Source organism: Poecilia latipinna, unplaced genomic scaffold (genome assembly GCF_001443285.1).
Source record: "Poecilia latipinna isolate Pla-1442-1.1 unplaced genomic scaffold, P_latipinna-1.0 Scaffold955, whole genome shotgun sequence".
Lineage (NCBI taxonomy): Eukaryota > Metazoa > Chordata > Actinopteri > Cyprinodontiformes > Poeciliidae > Poecilia > Poecilia latipinna.
This window is the reverse complement of record NW_015113571.1, coordinates 19,290-33,658: the sequence shown is the minus strand read 5'-3', so window position 1 is coordinate 33,658 and position 14,369 is coordinate 19,290. Positions and strand designations below refer to the sequence as shown.

Here is a 14,369-nt window from a genome sequence, read left to right as displayed (position 1 = left end):
TTTTTTTTACGTCCCCTGCCCCCCCTTTTTCTCTTTTTCCCTTTCCCCCCCCGGGGGGGGGGGGGGGGGGGGGAATTTAAGAAACATAGAGAAAATATTTTTGCTGTATTTTAAAATAACAGGGCATCTTTATTCAGAAAAAAAATCTGTTCTTAAAATATGCTTGCTTAAAGCAATTGTTAAGTGGTTTTGTCCTACAGGCATCAGTCACCTACTATCCACGACAATGCCGTAAACATTTGTACCTAAAGTAACGCTTTTGACTGTTATTCTTCTCCATTGCATCCAAGGAGCCCATTCCTCTGTATTTCTTCAGACGCACTCCATCTGAAAAGAAATATTCTCCAGGAGCCTCAGTGGTTGCTGCGAGCAAAGACCCCATCATCACTGAAGAAAAAATCAAATTGGACAACACTTTGGACCAAAGTATTTGCAACTTTTGGCAAAGAACATTTTACTCAACAATGTCCACAATTAAACACTTATTTTGCAAGATGGGGACAATCATTATTTCCCCACTTAACCAAAGAAAGTGGTAAATATTTGGGACTCCTGCCCAATTTCTACCCGTAGACGCTCCCAGGGCAAGAGCTTTCACCACATGCCCTACTGTCTGAATGCCTCCATCTGCGATTACTGGTACTCCGAAACGTCGGGCATATTCTGCAACTTTATAAACAGATGTTCCTTGAGGTCGTCCACATGCCATCACTGAGGAAGAAATGAACAACATAAGACTGAAACAAGTAGGTGACATGTAAATGATGTAGATCTTTGGGAGTGTTTCACAAACTCAAAGCGTTTGTTTGTTTGTTTGTTTGTTTGGTCATATTTGAGTCATCAGCTTTATATTTTTACCTTCCTGGGTAATGCAGATAGAACCACAGCCCATCCCAACCCTCAACGCATCCACACCGGCATCTATGAGGTTTTTAGCCTGTGCGGCTGTCACCACTAGAGAGAGACAGAGGAACAGAGAACAGCTGAAAGATGAAGGAAACAAATGTGGTCAAAGTGATGTAATTCAGAAAGCACAATCACCATTTCCTCCAATCACTTGCAGATCGGGATACTTCTGTTTAATGTAGTTTATCATGTTGATCTGATAAACGGAGTTTCCTTGAGACGAGTCCTGCAATCAGAAGATGGATCCATAGAGATAGAACAGGCTATTTAATTTTACTACATGCTTTTGTCTTTTTATAGTTTTCTAGAAAACATGCAACATAAACAACAAAGCACTTTTATCCATCTTAACTTTATTAGTAATCAATTGAATTTCATTGATGCATCGTGTCCTGTTAAATGTGAATTTTAAAAAAACTCTCAGCTGCAGCTTTGCTGCACCCAAAGCGTCAATGAGCACAAAACATTATTTTAAATAAATCTATCTGTAACAAATAGAAATACATTAATTCAAACAAAAAACAGAGATATTGATAATACTTTTAATATTTAAGTCTAAATTGTAATTTCTCATTAGAAGTTTTCTGTTTTTTCTTGAAAAAAGTTTATCTTTAAAATACATGATGTCATTACTCACAAGATAATTATTATTTCTTTAAATACCACTTCCAGTATAATTGTAAAGTTTTGTGATATTCAAAAGAAATATATTTTTCTATATATTAGTTTCTGAAAATTACAGAATTGAGATTTTCTGAACTATTTCATAATTAGTTTTTGACAAATTTGTCACAAAAAATGCTAATGATACCAATAAGATGTATGACACTTAAAAGTAATTAATGCTACATTTAATACTGCAGCATTTTTGAGCTTACCTCAACAAATATTAAGTCATCCACCAAAATCTGAAACATGTAATACTCAAGACTCACCAGAACCACCACATCCACTCCAGCCTGCATGAGGAGGTCCAGTCTGTATTTGTCGTCCTCCCTGGTACCAATGGCGGCTCCACACAGCAGTTGTTTGCGCGAGTCCTTGGAAGCCAGAGGATAATCTCTGTTTTTCTTCAGGTCAGTTCTTGCTATGATGGAAACAAGCTCGTCGTTGTCATTCACAATGGGGAGCTTTCCTGAAAAAAAAAAAAAAAACATAAAATAAAATTTTAAAATCAGTAAAACCAGGAGATGGCTTTCATAATCCTACTTATTTTCTTAGCAGCAGAACCTTTTGAAATCGTTACCTTTCTTGCTTCGCTGCAGTATGTCGTTAGCTTCTTTTAGCGTGACTCCAGCTGGTGCAACAACTAGGTCTTCCCTTTTTGTCATGGCCTGTATTGGAAAATATTTCAACTGTAAAGACAGATTGATGCGTATACATCTTTTCAAATGACAGCATAATGGCTGTAACATGATATGCTCACAAGAAACATTTGTTCCCATTTCAAACGACTCGAGACCCACCTCTTCCAGAAGTTTCTCATAGTCCTTCTCAGACAAAAAGTCAATGTCCCTGGAGGTCACGATGCCAACCAGCTTACTGCCCATCTTGCCTGTTTCTGTCACTGGGATCCCAGAGAAACCATGGCGCCTCTTAGCCTCAAACACGTCACCCACTGTGTGATGTGGGCTCATTACCACTGGGTCTGTGATGAAACCTTGCTCAAATTTCTAGCAAAAAAAAAAAAAAAAAAAAGTATTCACATCTGTGTTTATTCACAGTGTAGCTTTATTGCTATCCATGCAATAAAGCCACACATATTTTATTTTTATAATGAAAGTTTTTGTCTATTTTGACTTATTTTCTCATTTTACCTTGACTCTTCGCACCTCATTGGCCTGGAATTCAGCAGTGCAGTTGTGATGGATTATTCCAATCCCTCCCATCAGCTAACATCAAATAAGGACAAATAAATACCCCATTAGATAAAAATGGAACATTTATTTAGATAAGCATGCAGGTCAAGAGCATATTTTATTCAGAGCTGCTGTGACCAGTTCTTGCCCTAGAGACTCTGTGTCATGCATGTTTTAAGAGGTGGGTTTTCTCCTTAGCGTGTCCTCAAGATCTGCAGAAGGATATGACATGTTGATTTCAATAAAGTGTGCAGAACAAGGGTCCGAGGTTCAGAATTGAATACTTCCAAAAATTATGTACTGGTGCACGCATCAGGGTCTTTGACAAGAAAATGAAACTCATCCTAAGTGGATCGAACACGCAAAGTGATTGTTTTAAAGCATTTACATCTGATGATTATGGCTTACAGCGGATGCAAGCTTGAAATTTGTTTTCCTCATAAAATGTTAGTTTTATATAAGAAAATAGATGTGAAATGTCTGTTTGCCAAAAAGTACATCAACACTAGAGCTCTGGCCAGGTCTTTCTTTAGTTTGTATTACTGCATCAATGTTTTTTCTTTATGAGTGCCACAGACACTGATGAGGAAGTGCCTGAGGCTGAGGCACTTCCTCATGAGGAAGCAAGCATGACTTTAATTGCGGCATTCAGCTTATCTTGATTGGTTCGATGTCTCTCGTCTTCCTCTTAGCAAACTTCCATGTTCCTGTATAAGGTTCATATGGGCAAGTACAAACGATTTCTGAATGAAATTTGTGCCCATGGGTTTAAGGTCTGAAACTTTTCTAGCCAATCAAGCATAGCAATACCAGGGTAATTAAACCAGACACAGGCACAAATCATTAAAGAAAACTTGGGACCATTGAGACACTGTTCTGTCCTCCTACTATGCAATATATTAAAAGAGTTAATCAAAAATCCTTTCATATATGAATTTGCTGTCTTAAAAATAAATAATTTGGGGCTTTCATCTGATGCAAGCCATACAAGTAATTCAAACAAATGCTTGAAGTATATCTCTATGTGTGGCATGATTCCATATAACATGAGTTTTGCTTTAAATTTCTTTTTTAACTGATGTCCCAATGACTTGAGATGCACAGTGCATGTGTTTAGAGTCTGTACTCACTGCCATGGCGATAGCCATGGACGACTCTGTGACTGTATCCATGGGTGATGAAATGAGAGGAGTCTTCAGAGTGATCTTTCTTGTTAGTGCAGACGTCAGGTCCTTTAACATAAAATAAAAATTGTGAACCATAATTTCACTCGGTGACCGTTTTCAAAACTGCAATGGAATAAGCGTGAGAGCCCGTTTGGACACACTGAAGGGTTACTTGCTGGGTTTAGCTCTTAAGTGCTAAAAGACGCAGGTGTGTATGTGTGTTTTGAACACCTGCTAACAGGCAACCACCCATGTGACCAGGCATAAAATTAATTTAATGTCCCAGCAGACCTTGAAAACAGAGAAAGGGAAATAAATAACCCTCTGCTCATATGTTTGGGACCACAAACCTCAAAATTATCTGAACAGAACCAGGAATCTTATTGAAAAGATTCTAGTTTTGGTACATTTCTATTAGTTTCAGCCAAAATATTTTTCTTGCTATGTCAGTTCCTGAAACTGCTGTTGTGAAGGAGATTGCAGTATGACTGGTATCATACATGCAGTACTCACAAACAGGGCTTTACAAAGGTATCTATACCCTTTGAACTTTTTCATATTCTGTCATTCTACAAACAGCGTTCTGTTCTTTATCAACATTTTTTGAAAGACCAACAAATTAACCAACAATTGGGAAGTAGAAAGTAGAAATACATAGCTTTCTGTCTTTGTTTTGTTTTTTTAGAATGTCTGTTACTTGTTTCTAACTGGTTTGCTCATTAATGATCTCTAACGAACTGCATAGGCTAACTGTTTTCATACGAGGACATAATTAAAAAGAGATGGATTCTATTATTTAGGAATTATGTAGAGGACTGAATATATATCTGTGGCGCACTTAGCAGTTTTTTTTGTAAAATATGTTTATGACAATTATGTAACACTCTGTGTGAGTCTGTCATATAAAATACCCTCAAATACATTGGTGTTTATGATTATAATGTGAGCAAGTATATGAAGGAGCTTAATGGGTATCAATACGTTTGCAAAAGTTGTGTGACATACAGTAAAGGAGTGTTGTCTATAATAACCCATATATTTAAAATTACTCACCACCTCATCAGACGTGAAATCTATGAAACCAGGGAGGATAAGGAAATCACTGAAAATGGAAAAGAAAGTAGATAATAATAATAATAATAATAATAATAATAATAATAATAATAATAATAATAATAATAATAATAATAATAATATATTTAAAATGAGTAAGACTGTGCCCAATGTCCACCAAAACAAACACAGTAGTTCAATATTTGATCAAATTTAGCTTAGATTTATATTTTCCTTCTTTTACCATTAAGCACTGAAGTTGAAAAATTTAACATATGTTACCTTCAAATTGCTCCAGGTTATACATTTGTGTAAAATAATTTAACAAGTAACTGCTTGCACCACTTACTACACATGAAAAGCAGCTCATGCAACCATTCATCAGTCATGGATGTTTCATTAATATAATAATAATAAAAAAGTCATTTGTTCTTTTTTGCAAACTATCGTAATAAAATTAACAATGAAGTGAAGCTCTGTTTTAATAATATCTCTCTCTCTGCGTTTCCCTATTTTTCTGTCACACGCAGACACACCTCCACAAAGGAAGCTACCCCGATAGCTATTTCCACACTAAATTCCTACCAACACCATTATAGACACACACAGACAAGCATACTGCTTTTAAGCGATGATACCACTCAGAATCCCTTAAAGTACTATTACTCGTTTTAATCCTCCATTTAAAGCCTAAGCAGATGTGTCATCACTGCAAGTTTTAGCTACCATGAAACTCATTGCATAAGTCTGCGCTCGCTGCAGGTGGTAGTGCTGTAGAAAGCATTTTTACAGTAGTCTCAGTAGGGTAGCAGTGTGTGTGCCTCAGTAAAGTCTTACTTGTACGTCAGCCCGTCTCCAATAGAAAACAGCTGCTGTGCTGTGAGTCCATCCTCTGGTACATAACCTGTTCCTCCACTGATCAAGTAGTCCGCCATGCTGAAACACAAACACATCAACTGAACCTGCCACCTGCGACATCTTAACAAGCAACAACGCGTAAATCAAATATTTCTTTGAAAACGAATAATTCAGATTCATAAGTAATTTGACAGATTGTAAACGGTCTGACAGCAATAACAATTAAAACCTTTACTAAATCTTTATCATCAATTGGTGTTTATTTCTGTCTTGACCTCTGCGTAACTCTTGTTGTGCCTAGATCAGGAGTGCAGACAGGAACACATCCCCGTCAATGGAAACTCCTTCTACATACTCATGACGGCAGCACACAAGGTAAGAGGATTTGGTTGGCTGCCAAGGTTGCTGATAAATAGATTGGAAAGGGAAGTGGTTGTTGCCAACAGAAAGTGAGAATATTTCAATTACTTGTCCTTTCATGGTACTACGCCTTGAGATTAGCTACTGTTGACCGAAAGTAATGATGACTCAATGTGGACACTGACCTTTCTGGTTCATATCCAGCCTGGATCCGTGTAGCGTTGTACCTCTGGGCTGCAGTCTCATGTCCGTGTCCATATGACGGCGGGTAGGCATGAGTCAAAAAGGAGTGCTGAGACTGCTCCCCGTCTCTGTTTGAGACGCGAGGCCGTGCTGGCTCCATGTCTCCTACAATTCTTCTGTAATCGATCTGGTAATTGTCCCTGTCACTCTCTCCAAACCGGTCATATCCATGACCTTCCATCTCTAGGAAATCCAGCTCTGTGACCTCCACACACACACTTCTCCTCAGTTTTTCTTCATACAATTAGAATCACACTTTGCACTGCAGGTAAACATTGGCAGACCTCAAGAGACAATCCATGTGTTGTTCAGTTGATTGCATGCTCACACCAGGAAGCTTGTTCTTGTTGCCACTTAGTTTACCCTCTGAGCAGCAGTTTACCCAAATTACAAGATTTTCAGTTTTGCAGAGATATACTTGCGGCTTAAGTACGCAGTATCAGTAAAATACCCCTTGAAAAATGTTGTCAGTTATCAGGAGTGTTCATATTCCAGTTTGAAAACACTCCATCATGGAAGGAACCAAGGCCATCAAGCAGGAAAAGGAGTATTTTTTCCTTATGAAGGGATGGTAGTGTCAGAATCCTCAGCACACTCCCAGGTGGAGAAGTTGAGCCGTGTTTGTTTTCCCTCCAGCCTGGGTGCTTCTCTCCACTCCGCCACCCTGGTGGCTGCTCAGCTTAACTCTGTTTCTGACTGTAGCAGACGTCACTCTCCCACAAAGAGGATTGGGAGCATTAAAGCAGGATGGGGTGGAGTGAGATAGGTGTGTAGGGTGGAGTAAGGAAGCAGCACCAAGGAGGAAGGATGGGCCCAGATTACGCTTTAACACTTTCCCCCCTTGAAGGACGAGAGTTCTGCAAATGTGTGAATGTCAAGGCCTAGTTATTTCTCACCCCCAAAATGAAATAAAGAGAAAACTAGTGTCTGCATGTGCGTGCACGTTAAAATACTATCAGACATGCTGCCGTTAAAACTGAACATACCCATTATTTGAATCTTAACGGAGATGTTCCCAATATTAAAAAAAACAAACAATCTGTGAACAACTGAACAATCGTTGCCATAAAAAAATGAGATATAAGAGATTAATTTTGCCCTCATTCCTCTTTTCCTTTATTTTTTGGTGAGGTTTCAGTCATTTAAATTCCAGTAAATTAAAGTGCAACAGGTGAGTGATTAGTTTTTTTTTTTGTTGTTGTTTTATCCCTACCATCATCTACAGTTGATTGACTAACTGTGACAGTTATAGTTAGGGATTCAACCAGAAAAGCCTCTTACAACCCTCCTTCTCCATGGCTCCACAGCTCTTTTTCACACCCAGGTGGAAAAAATAACAAATAGCATTTGACCCTTTTTGCTTTATCTTAATCCTGATTCTAACATTTAAAAATTTTCATAGGGTAGGGTTTTTTCCTTTTGTCACATTTTGTCACAATAAATTTTTACCGAGTTTTTAATTATTATTATTAGTCGTTGTAATAGTAGTAGTAGTATTAGGATGTATTTCACCTCACAAATACCTAATTGTGAAGTGAAAGGAAAAGGAATTATATTTTTAAAATTTAAAATAGAACATGTGTCATATATGTTCAATCTTTTTGGATGCGACTTCACTGGTTTTGCAATTCAAGATAAGAAGGGTGGAAATATGTTGAAATGTCAATTTTAAACAACAAATCCTCTCCTGAATTTAGATCTGAACTTTTAATGGACCATTTTAATATATGAATATGTTTTGATCTGAACTATCCCTCCCAGACGTTTGGCTATATTTTGAAGGTTGCTATAAGCCTCTGAAGTGTTTTTTTTTCCCCGAGATCACCAGGTATTTTATTTCCTCCATCTTCCAATGAGGGTCTCAGCTGAAGAAAATCATACCCACAGCATGATCCTGCCACTACCATATGTCTCTGTCCAAATCCTGTTTCTTGTAGAGTGAAAAATAACTTTCCATGCCGGCCAAAAACTACGTTTTATGACTCATCTGACCAAAGCAACTTCAACCACATATTTGATGTTGTCTTTTTGCCTTTCTTCCTCAAAGGCCACACTTGTAGAAAGCATGATTACTGTGTGACCAGTAGACATGCATTGGCGTCTCGTTTTATAAATGTCTGGTTCTTCAGTTAAGATGGATGTTCATGTTTTAGTATTTTTATAATTATGCTGGTTACATTTTCCACTTTTCAGATGTTTGAATACAGCTTTTTATTGTCACCTGCCAACTTTAAGCTTCTTTACAATCTTATTGCTGACATGTATTTTGCCTGTGATACTCCTTGCCTTCTGTTTTCCAATAAACCTCAGAGAACTTCACAGAACAACTGTATTTATGCTGAAATAAATGACTCACAGGTGGACTCTGTTCGGTTACTAGCTTCTGAAAGGAAGTTGGATGCTCAAATATTTAATTAAATTCAGCTGAGAAAATATGGAGTTTTCTTTTTGGAAAAAAATAAAACATTTATCTTTAAAGAAACACGACATTCATTTTCTTTGCAAAAGATCTGAACCTTAAACGCTCACTTTATTGACAGTACATTTATTCATTTGTTAATTGCATGGCTGCACCAACAAATAAAAATAAAATCATTTTGATAAGTGAAGCTTAATTACAGTTTTAGCTGCAGGAATAGCATTATAAAATATTGGGGGAAAAAATACTGAAACTTTAATTTTTGCCTTTCAATAAAGATATTGAGAATTTATAAATCGTTTAAGCAATGAATCTCATTTTGCTTTAAAATGAGTGTAATTTTGGATACTTGATACCTGTTTTTTTCTTAAAGTGCCCCTGGATGGAGTCTTTGTAAATAATTTAATACATTTTGCTGCCTTAAATTATTGGAATAAAATGGAGCAGGGCTTCTGCAGATGTAGGTTTTTCCACTTTTGTTAGGGATAAGACTACATAAAAGAAACAATGCTTGTCAGAGATGCAAGCTGGAAACCCTAAGTGTCAAACAGTTGATGACATCTTGTATAAAAAAAATCTTAGATTTATTTGCAGACTTTATACAATGAAAATGAGACCAAGAAAAAATGAAGAAAACCACACACATCTGAAGCAGGAATGCCTCAACTGCCACCTGAGGAAAGAAAAGGGGAAAATAAAAACCTGAACAACATAAATAAAACCTTGCATGACTAATAGCAGAAAATCATACCATGACTGTTCAGAATATTTGGTTCACGCTCTTTCAAGGCATCATAGAACGCAACTTTCACCAGGTCTGATGCACGTAATGACTTGTAGAGCTCCCTCATTTTATCCTGGTTTGTTTTTCTTGCCTCAATTTCGGAGTAGGTTTCTTCATGGATCATCCTCATTTTCAAAAGATCCCTAGTAATTGCCATGACTTTGGTGTTTTTCTGTATTAAAGTATCCCTCATGTCATCAACAATCGTCACTGTGTGTAGTGTTTTGTTGCATGCAGGAAAAAAAACAAAACAAAACATGATCACCATCTCTTTATTTTTTCTGCTTTTTGACCCAGAAATTCACAAAAATGCTGCAGACCTTTTTCTTCTTCTGTTAAATCGTCAGTTCCAACTAAATTGGATGGTTGCTGAGAACAGAGAAAGCATGAATGTTGAGAGACTTACAAATCACTATGAGGACCATATATGTCCAATCATTTCACTATAGCTGAAAAAAAAAAGTGTTAATTAAACATAAGAATGAAATCTCTCTTTGGGTTTGATGACTTTCAGGCAAGGTGACCAAATACAATGATACTTGTAGAACAAAATTAGCAATTGATTTTGTTTTATGACAAAACAGCTTCAATTTGATATTCTTTTTTTTTGTTTTAATGTTTTCTCTTTCATTTCAAACTCACATTTAATAAATCTAGATAATACCTGTATTCTATCTGAGGGATGATCAACAACATCATTTTGCTCTTCATTTTCTGAAAGAGACAGAAAGAAATGCATATAATTTGTGGGTTGTAACACAGCCATGTAGAAGCATTGATCAATCCACCTGGAGTGGGCGAAGGAACCAAGTCTGCAGAATTTGCCTGAGAAAACTGGCTGCTACTTCCTGACTGCTGGAAAAGAGAAGTACAAATTATTTATCAGCTGCAAAAGAAGAACACACACTTGTAAACTTGCAGAACATATATTTTTTTAGAATAAATATTAAAACAAAATTACATTTTGTTCTAGTTTTGATAAAACTTTCTGAATGGCCGCACCAATTCCAGCCTTGTGAACTGAGAAAATCGGTTCAAGTTTTTGGACAATTCCTAAAAGAAAAACAAGTTTGCGTTTTCAGATGGTATGAGCTACCAAAAGAATCATGTAAATTATTAAACATTTACATAACTAATAGATTAACATAAAGATTTCAGTCCAATATGACAGAGTCAATGCACATTCTTGTTTCCATGACAAACCTACTGATACCATTAAAGTCAGGCCTGTCAGATGGATTTTGTTTCCAGCAATTTTCCATGAGCTCAATCACTTCTTTCTTCTTTTCTTCCTCTTCTTTCAGGCAAAGACTGACATCAGGTCTGTCTCCAGCTTCAATCCTATGTTTCACAAGACTGTCTGGCTTCCCTAAGTATTCAAAACAACAAAACTGCATTCACAGGGATAAATGTGGACATGTATAGACATGTATGTGGAAATGGGCTTAAACTATGTTTGCAATTTGAAGTTTGATGCAAAGCAAATAGGTTATTGTAAGTTTGCCTAAGAAGGTTTTTAATTATGGGAAAAGATTAAAAGATAATCACTGGTACCTTCATAGGGTACATCACCGCTCAGGATGGACCAAAGAAGGATGCCGTAGCTGAGTGAAAAAGGGCAGATGTTCTAGATTACAACTTAGTTTTTATCTAAACACATCTGGAGAACCAAGAATAGAACATATGTTTGTTTTATTGTTGAACATGTTTTAATGGTAAATATGTTTTTCTACTTAAGCCATAGACATAAAATGTGTGCCATACAGCAGCTGTCAGAGTTCACACATTTTAAATTGCTAGGGTTTTGTAATATACACAGAAAAAAACATCTAACTTTCTTAGCTTTGATAGGACAAAAATCCTGAACCATTCAACAACAAATATATTATGTTAGCAATTAAAAAAAATAGAATAAGATCAAAGGTTATTAGGAAAGTCCTACTGGGACACTTAAGCTTTAATTGAAGTTGATGTGAACTCAATGGGAACTCAATAAAAATGAAACTAAAACAGAATCAAAAGGAGTTTCAGCAAAATATTAGTTTATAGGTTAGCACAGGTGTACAATCAAATTACAATAGTTTTTTTTATGTCTGTCTGCTGCAAATACAACAGTTTTTTACATGCAACAAAGAGTATATGTTGCATTAAATTTAATTTTAATGGCAGGTGTACACTTACAAGTACACCTGAATGTTGGTATCGACCAAAGCAATTTAAACATGTAAAGACATCAAAGCAAATTTCCATAACTTATGTTGTTTTGAACAAAGTAGAACAGCAGCAGAAAACCACTGAACACATTAAAAATGCAAGTGGGAGAAAGCCAAGAACACAACTGAAATCTGTCAGCATAAAGTTGTTAGAATGATCTAATCAATCAGCTAATTTAAACGAAACTGACAATCTAACAACAGAAGGGGACAGCAAATTCATTAGATGAGTGTCCCAGATGTGAAGTCTGTTCGTGTGCAACACCTGGTCAGTAAATGTTTTTACTTTCCTCATACACATGCCTTGAACCCATGACAAAAAAAGATTTTTCTACTAAGTAGCAAATAAATATTAGGAAGTCAATTGTCCCCTTTACTCAACATAATCTATGGGTTAATTTGTTTTGATTTCTTTCTGTGAATCAACTGGGTTGCTACCAATTTAATTTAATGTCAACGGTCTCATTAGATAGATATCTACTGAGAAAAAAAAAGTGCTTCTGTGTCCAGTATTTCTTTCGCCATTTGTATGATTAATGTTGCTGTTGTTCAATGCTTTTCTTACCTGTAAACATCAAAAGAGCGAACTATTTTAGAGTTTAGAGCAAAACCTTCAGGTGGCATGTATTGTATTGTGCCTGGGGGATATCCTTCTGATTGTCCAGAACTGGACAAAACACTCATGGTTTCCCTGGAAAGACCAAAGTCAGCCAGCTGAGAAATGCAAAGGGAGAAAAACAACTAAGTTTAATTTCATATTTACTGTGAACAAAGAACCTTGAAAGCCTAGTATTTTACCTTGGCATTAAAGTTGTTATCCAGCAGAATGTTGCTTGGCTTTAGGTCGTGGTGAACAAAGTTCTTTGAATGGATGAATTGCACCCCTTTAGCCACTTGAAAGGCCAATCTCAGGGCCAGTGGCAGTGGTGGAGGGCCACTCAAGTCCTTCTGCAGGGTGTGAATACTTCCCCTTTCCATAAACTCCATGACCATTCCCTTTGGAAATTCTGGAAACTTATTTCCGTTGTAAATCCCAAAGACTGTCAGAACAAACTCAGAGGACATTTTTGCCAGACATTCAGCCTCCTTGTACAGTTCATTAATGTTTCTGAAAGGAGAAACCTAAATCATCTAACAGTATATATAAAATGTTTAATGTCTCAGTTATCTACAAAAATGTACAAAATACAATACATATGACATAGAATTGCGATCAAATGGATATACCCTGGATTCCGAAGTAGCTTTATGGCAACAAAGCCTCTGTCTTTGTGCTTGACCTTATAGACAGTACCAAACCCCCCACTGCCAATCTCTATCCACTCTATGCTCTCATCGAGGTCCACATCACGACATATACTGCTATGCAGTGCCATCTCCTGTTGCACAAGGGTAGCTAGAAATCTCAGAGTCTATAAAAAAGAGTGAAGAGGATGTTTAAAGATGCATAAAAAGTTTTTTAAAAACAACTTTGGAAGTAACTGCCTCTTTCTAAAGTGAAAGCACTGCAAATATGCTGACTGTGGAAAAATGGAAGGAAGCATTTTCTTAAAAACATTTTGTTTCTTTGAAACAAAATAATTTCTACTTACTGTTTTTCTGCTCTACTGTATCCACATGAGTGAACTGTGTGGAAATCTTAGAGAAAACAGACCGTACGCATTCTTGTTTCCTGTTTCATTTTTCATCTGTCGTCGAAGCTTGAGCTAAGGGGTGGGAACACTGAGAAAACGTAACTCCTTCCTCCTATGAGTCACTCTTCTGTAGGAAATGTGAGAAGATAATTCAACACTTGACATTAAAATTAGACACAAACAAGCTTTAAAACTTGTTTACTTATTTTAATTTGTGTGAGTAATTGAACCTGGACTATGAACTCCTTTGTCTGTACAATCATAGAGGGCATAAACACGGAGACAGCGCTCCCTCAGGCGACTGTAATTCTACCCAAACAGTGAGAGGAAGTTTATGGATTTCCTGAGTAGTTGGGGTGTTGAAAGGTTTTTGGGTTTTTTTTGTGTGTTTTTTATGGGAGGAAGTTTGTTCCGGAAGCCTTTGGCATAATGCAGCGACACATGTATGTCTGAAGACAAGTAACTTTACCACACCTTAAGTCTAAAGTGCAAGCTCAGTTTCCTCAAATCAAGCAAAGGTCTACTGCTACTAATATGAGAAAATGAAAATTCAAATCAGACAAACTCTGTTGGACCAAAAACTTGACAATGAAATCTCAGATTCCTTTGCATCAGAGGAATTCTGACACAAGATGGATAATATATATGTATATATATATATATATATATATATATATACATATATATATTCTGACAATGACAACAGGAACTGTTTGATAAATTATATAGCTCACCATCCAGGATGCTATTATATTAAGTAAAAAGACAAAAAAAAATCAATCTGAGCTCTCAATTACATAATTGCATATCCAGGCAAAAATTGGCTTTTGCCCCCTTTCCTTTTGGTAGAGTTAGCACTGTATGAAAATATAGT

The 14,369-nt window shown here is 36.6% G+C and overlaps 2 protein-coding genes across 4 annotated transcripts in view; both read right to left on the bottom strand.

Annotated features, from left to right (window-relative positions):
• Positions 1-7,146, bottom strand: part of LOC106958009 (inosine-5'-monophosphate dehydrogenase 1a) — a 12,644-nt gene extending 5,498 nt beyond the window's left edge. Inside the window, exons 1-12 of the mRNA XM_015049656.1 lie at positions 6,388-7,146; positions 5,822-5,920; positions 4,985-5,033; positions 3,896-3,997; positions 2,724-2,798; positions 2,373-2,579; positions 2,153-2,240; positions 1,842-2,041; positions 1,042-1,132; positions 859-954; positions 568-711; positions 246-387 (exon numbers count right to left, since the gene is read on the bottom strand). Of these exons, the coding sequence (XP_014905142.1) occupies positions 246-387; positions 568-711; positions 859-954; positions 1,042-1,132; positions 1,842-2,041; positions 2,153-2,240; positions 2,373-2,579; positions 2,724-2,798; positions 3,896-3,997; positions 4,985-5,033; positions 5,822-5,920; positions 6,388-6,626 (1,532 nt within the window). The 5' untranslated portion in view covers positions 6,627-7,146. The remainder of the gene's footprint in view (positions 1-245; positions 388-567; positions 712-858; positions 955-1,041; positions 1,133-1,841; positions 2,042-2,152; positions 2,241-2,372; positions 2,580-2,723; positions 2,799-3,895; positions 3,998-4,984; positions 5,034-5,821; positions 5,921-6,387) is intronic.
• Positions 7,147-9,431: 2,285 nt separating this feature from the next.
• LOC106958005 (receptor-interacting serine/threonine-protein kinase 3-like) lies at positions 9,432-13,591 on the bottom strand. Of its 3 annotated transcripts, none has more exons than XM_015049650.1 (12): positions 13,454-13,591; positions 13,089-13,273; positions 12,660-12,969; positions 12,427-12,575; positions 11,203-11,252; positions 10,856-11,017; positions 10,610-10,701; positions 10,437-10,500; positions 10,313-10,362; positions 9,969-10,017; positions 9,616-9,858; positions 9,432-9,537 (listed from the first exon to the last, which is right to left on the bottom strand). In XM_015049650.1, exons 2-12 carry the CDS (start codon positions 13,235-13,237, stop codon positions 9,527-9,529), a joined length of 1,329 nt encoding a protein of 442 aa, XP_014905136.1. In that variant the 5' UTR covers positions 13,238-13,273; positions 13,454-13,591; the 3' UTR covers positions 9,432-9,526. The 3 variants fall into 3 exon arrangements, with proteins under 3 accessions (XP_014905136.1, XP_014905135.1, XP_014905137.1); XM_015049649.1 differs by having other exon boundaries at positions 10,437-10,503; positions 13,454-13,590; XM_015049651.1 differs by having other exon boundaries at positions 10,437-10,503; positions 10,862-11,017; positions 13,454-13,589.
• Positions 13,592-14,369: the final 778 nt, after the last annotated feature.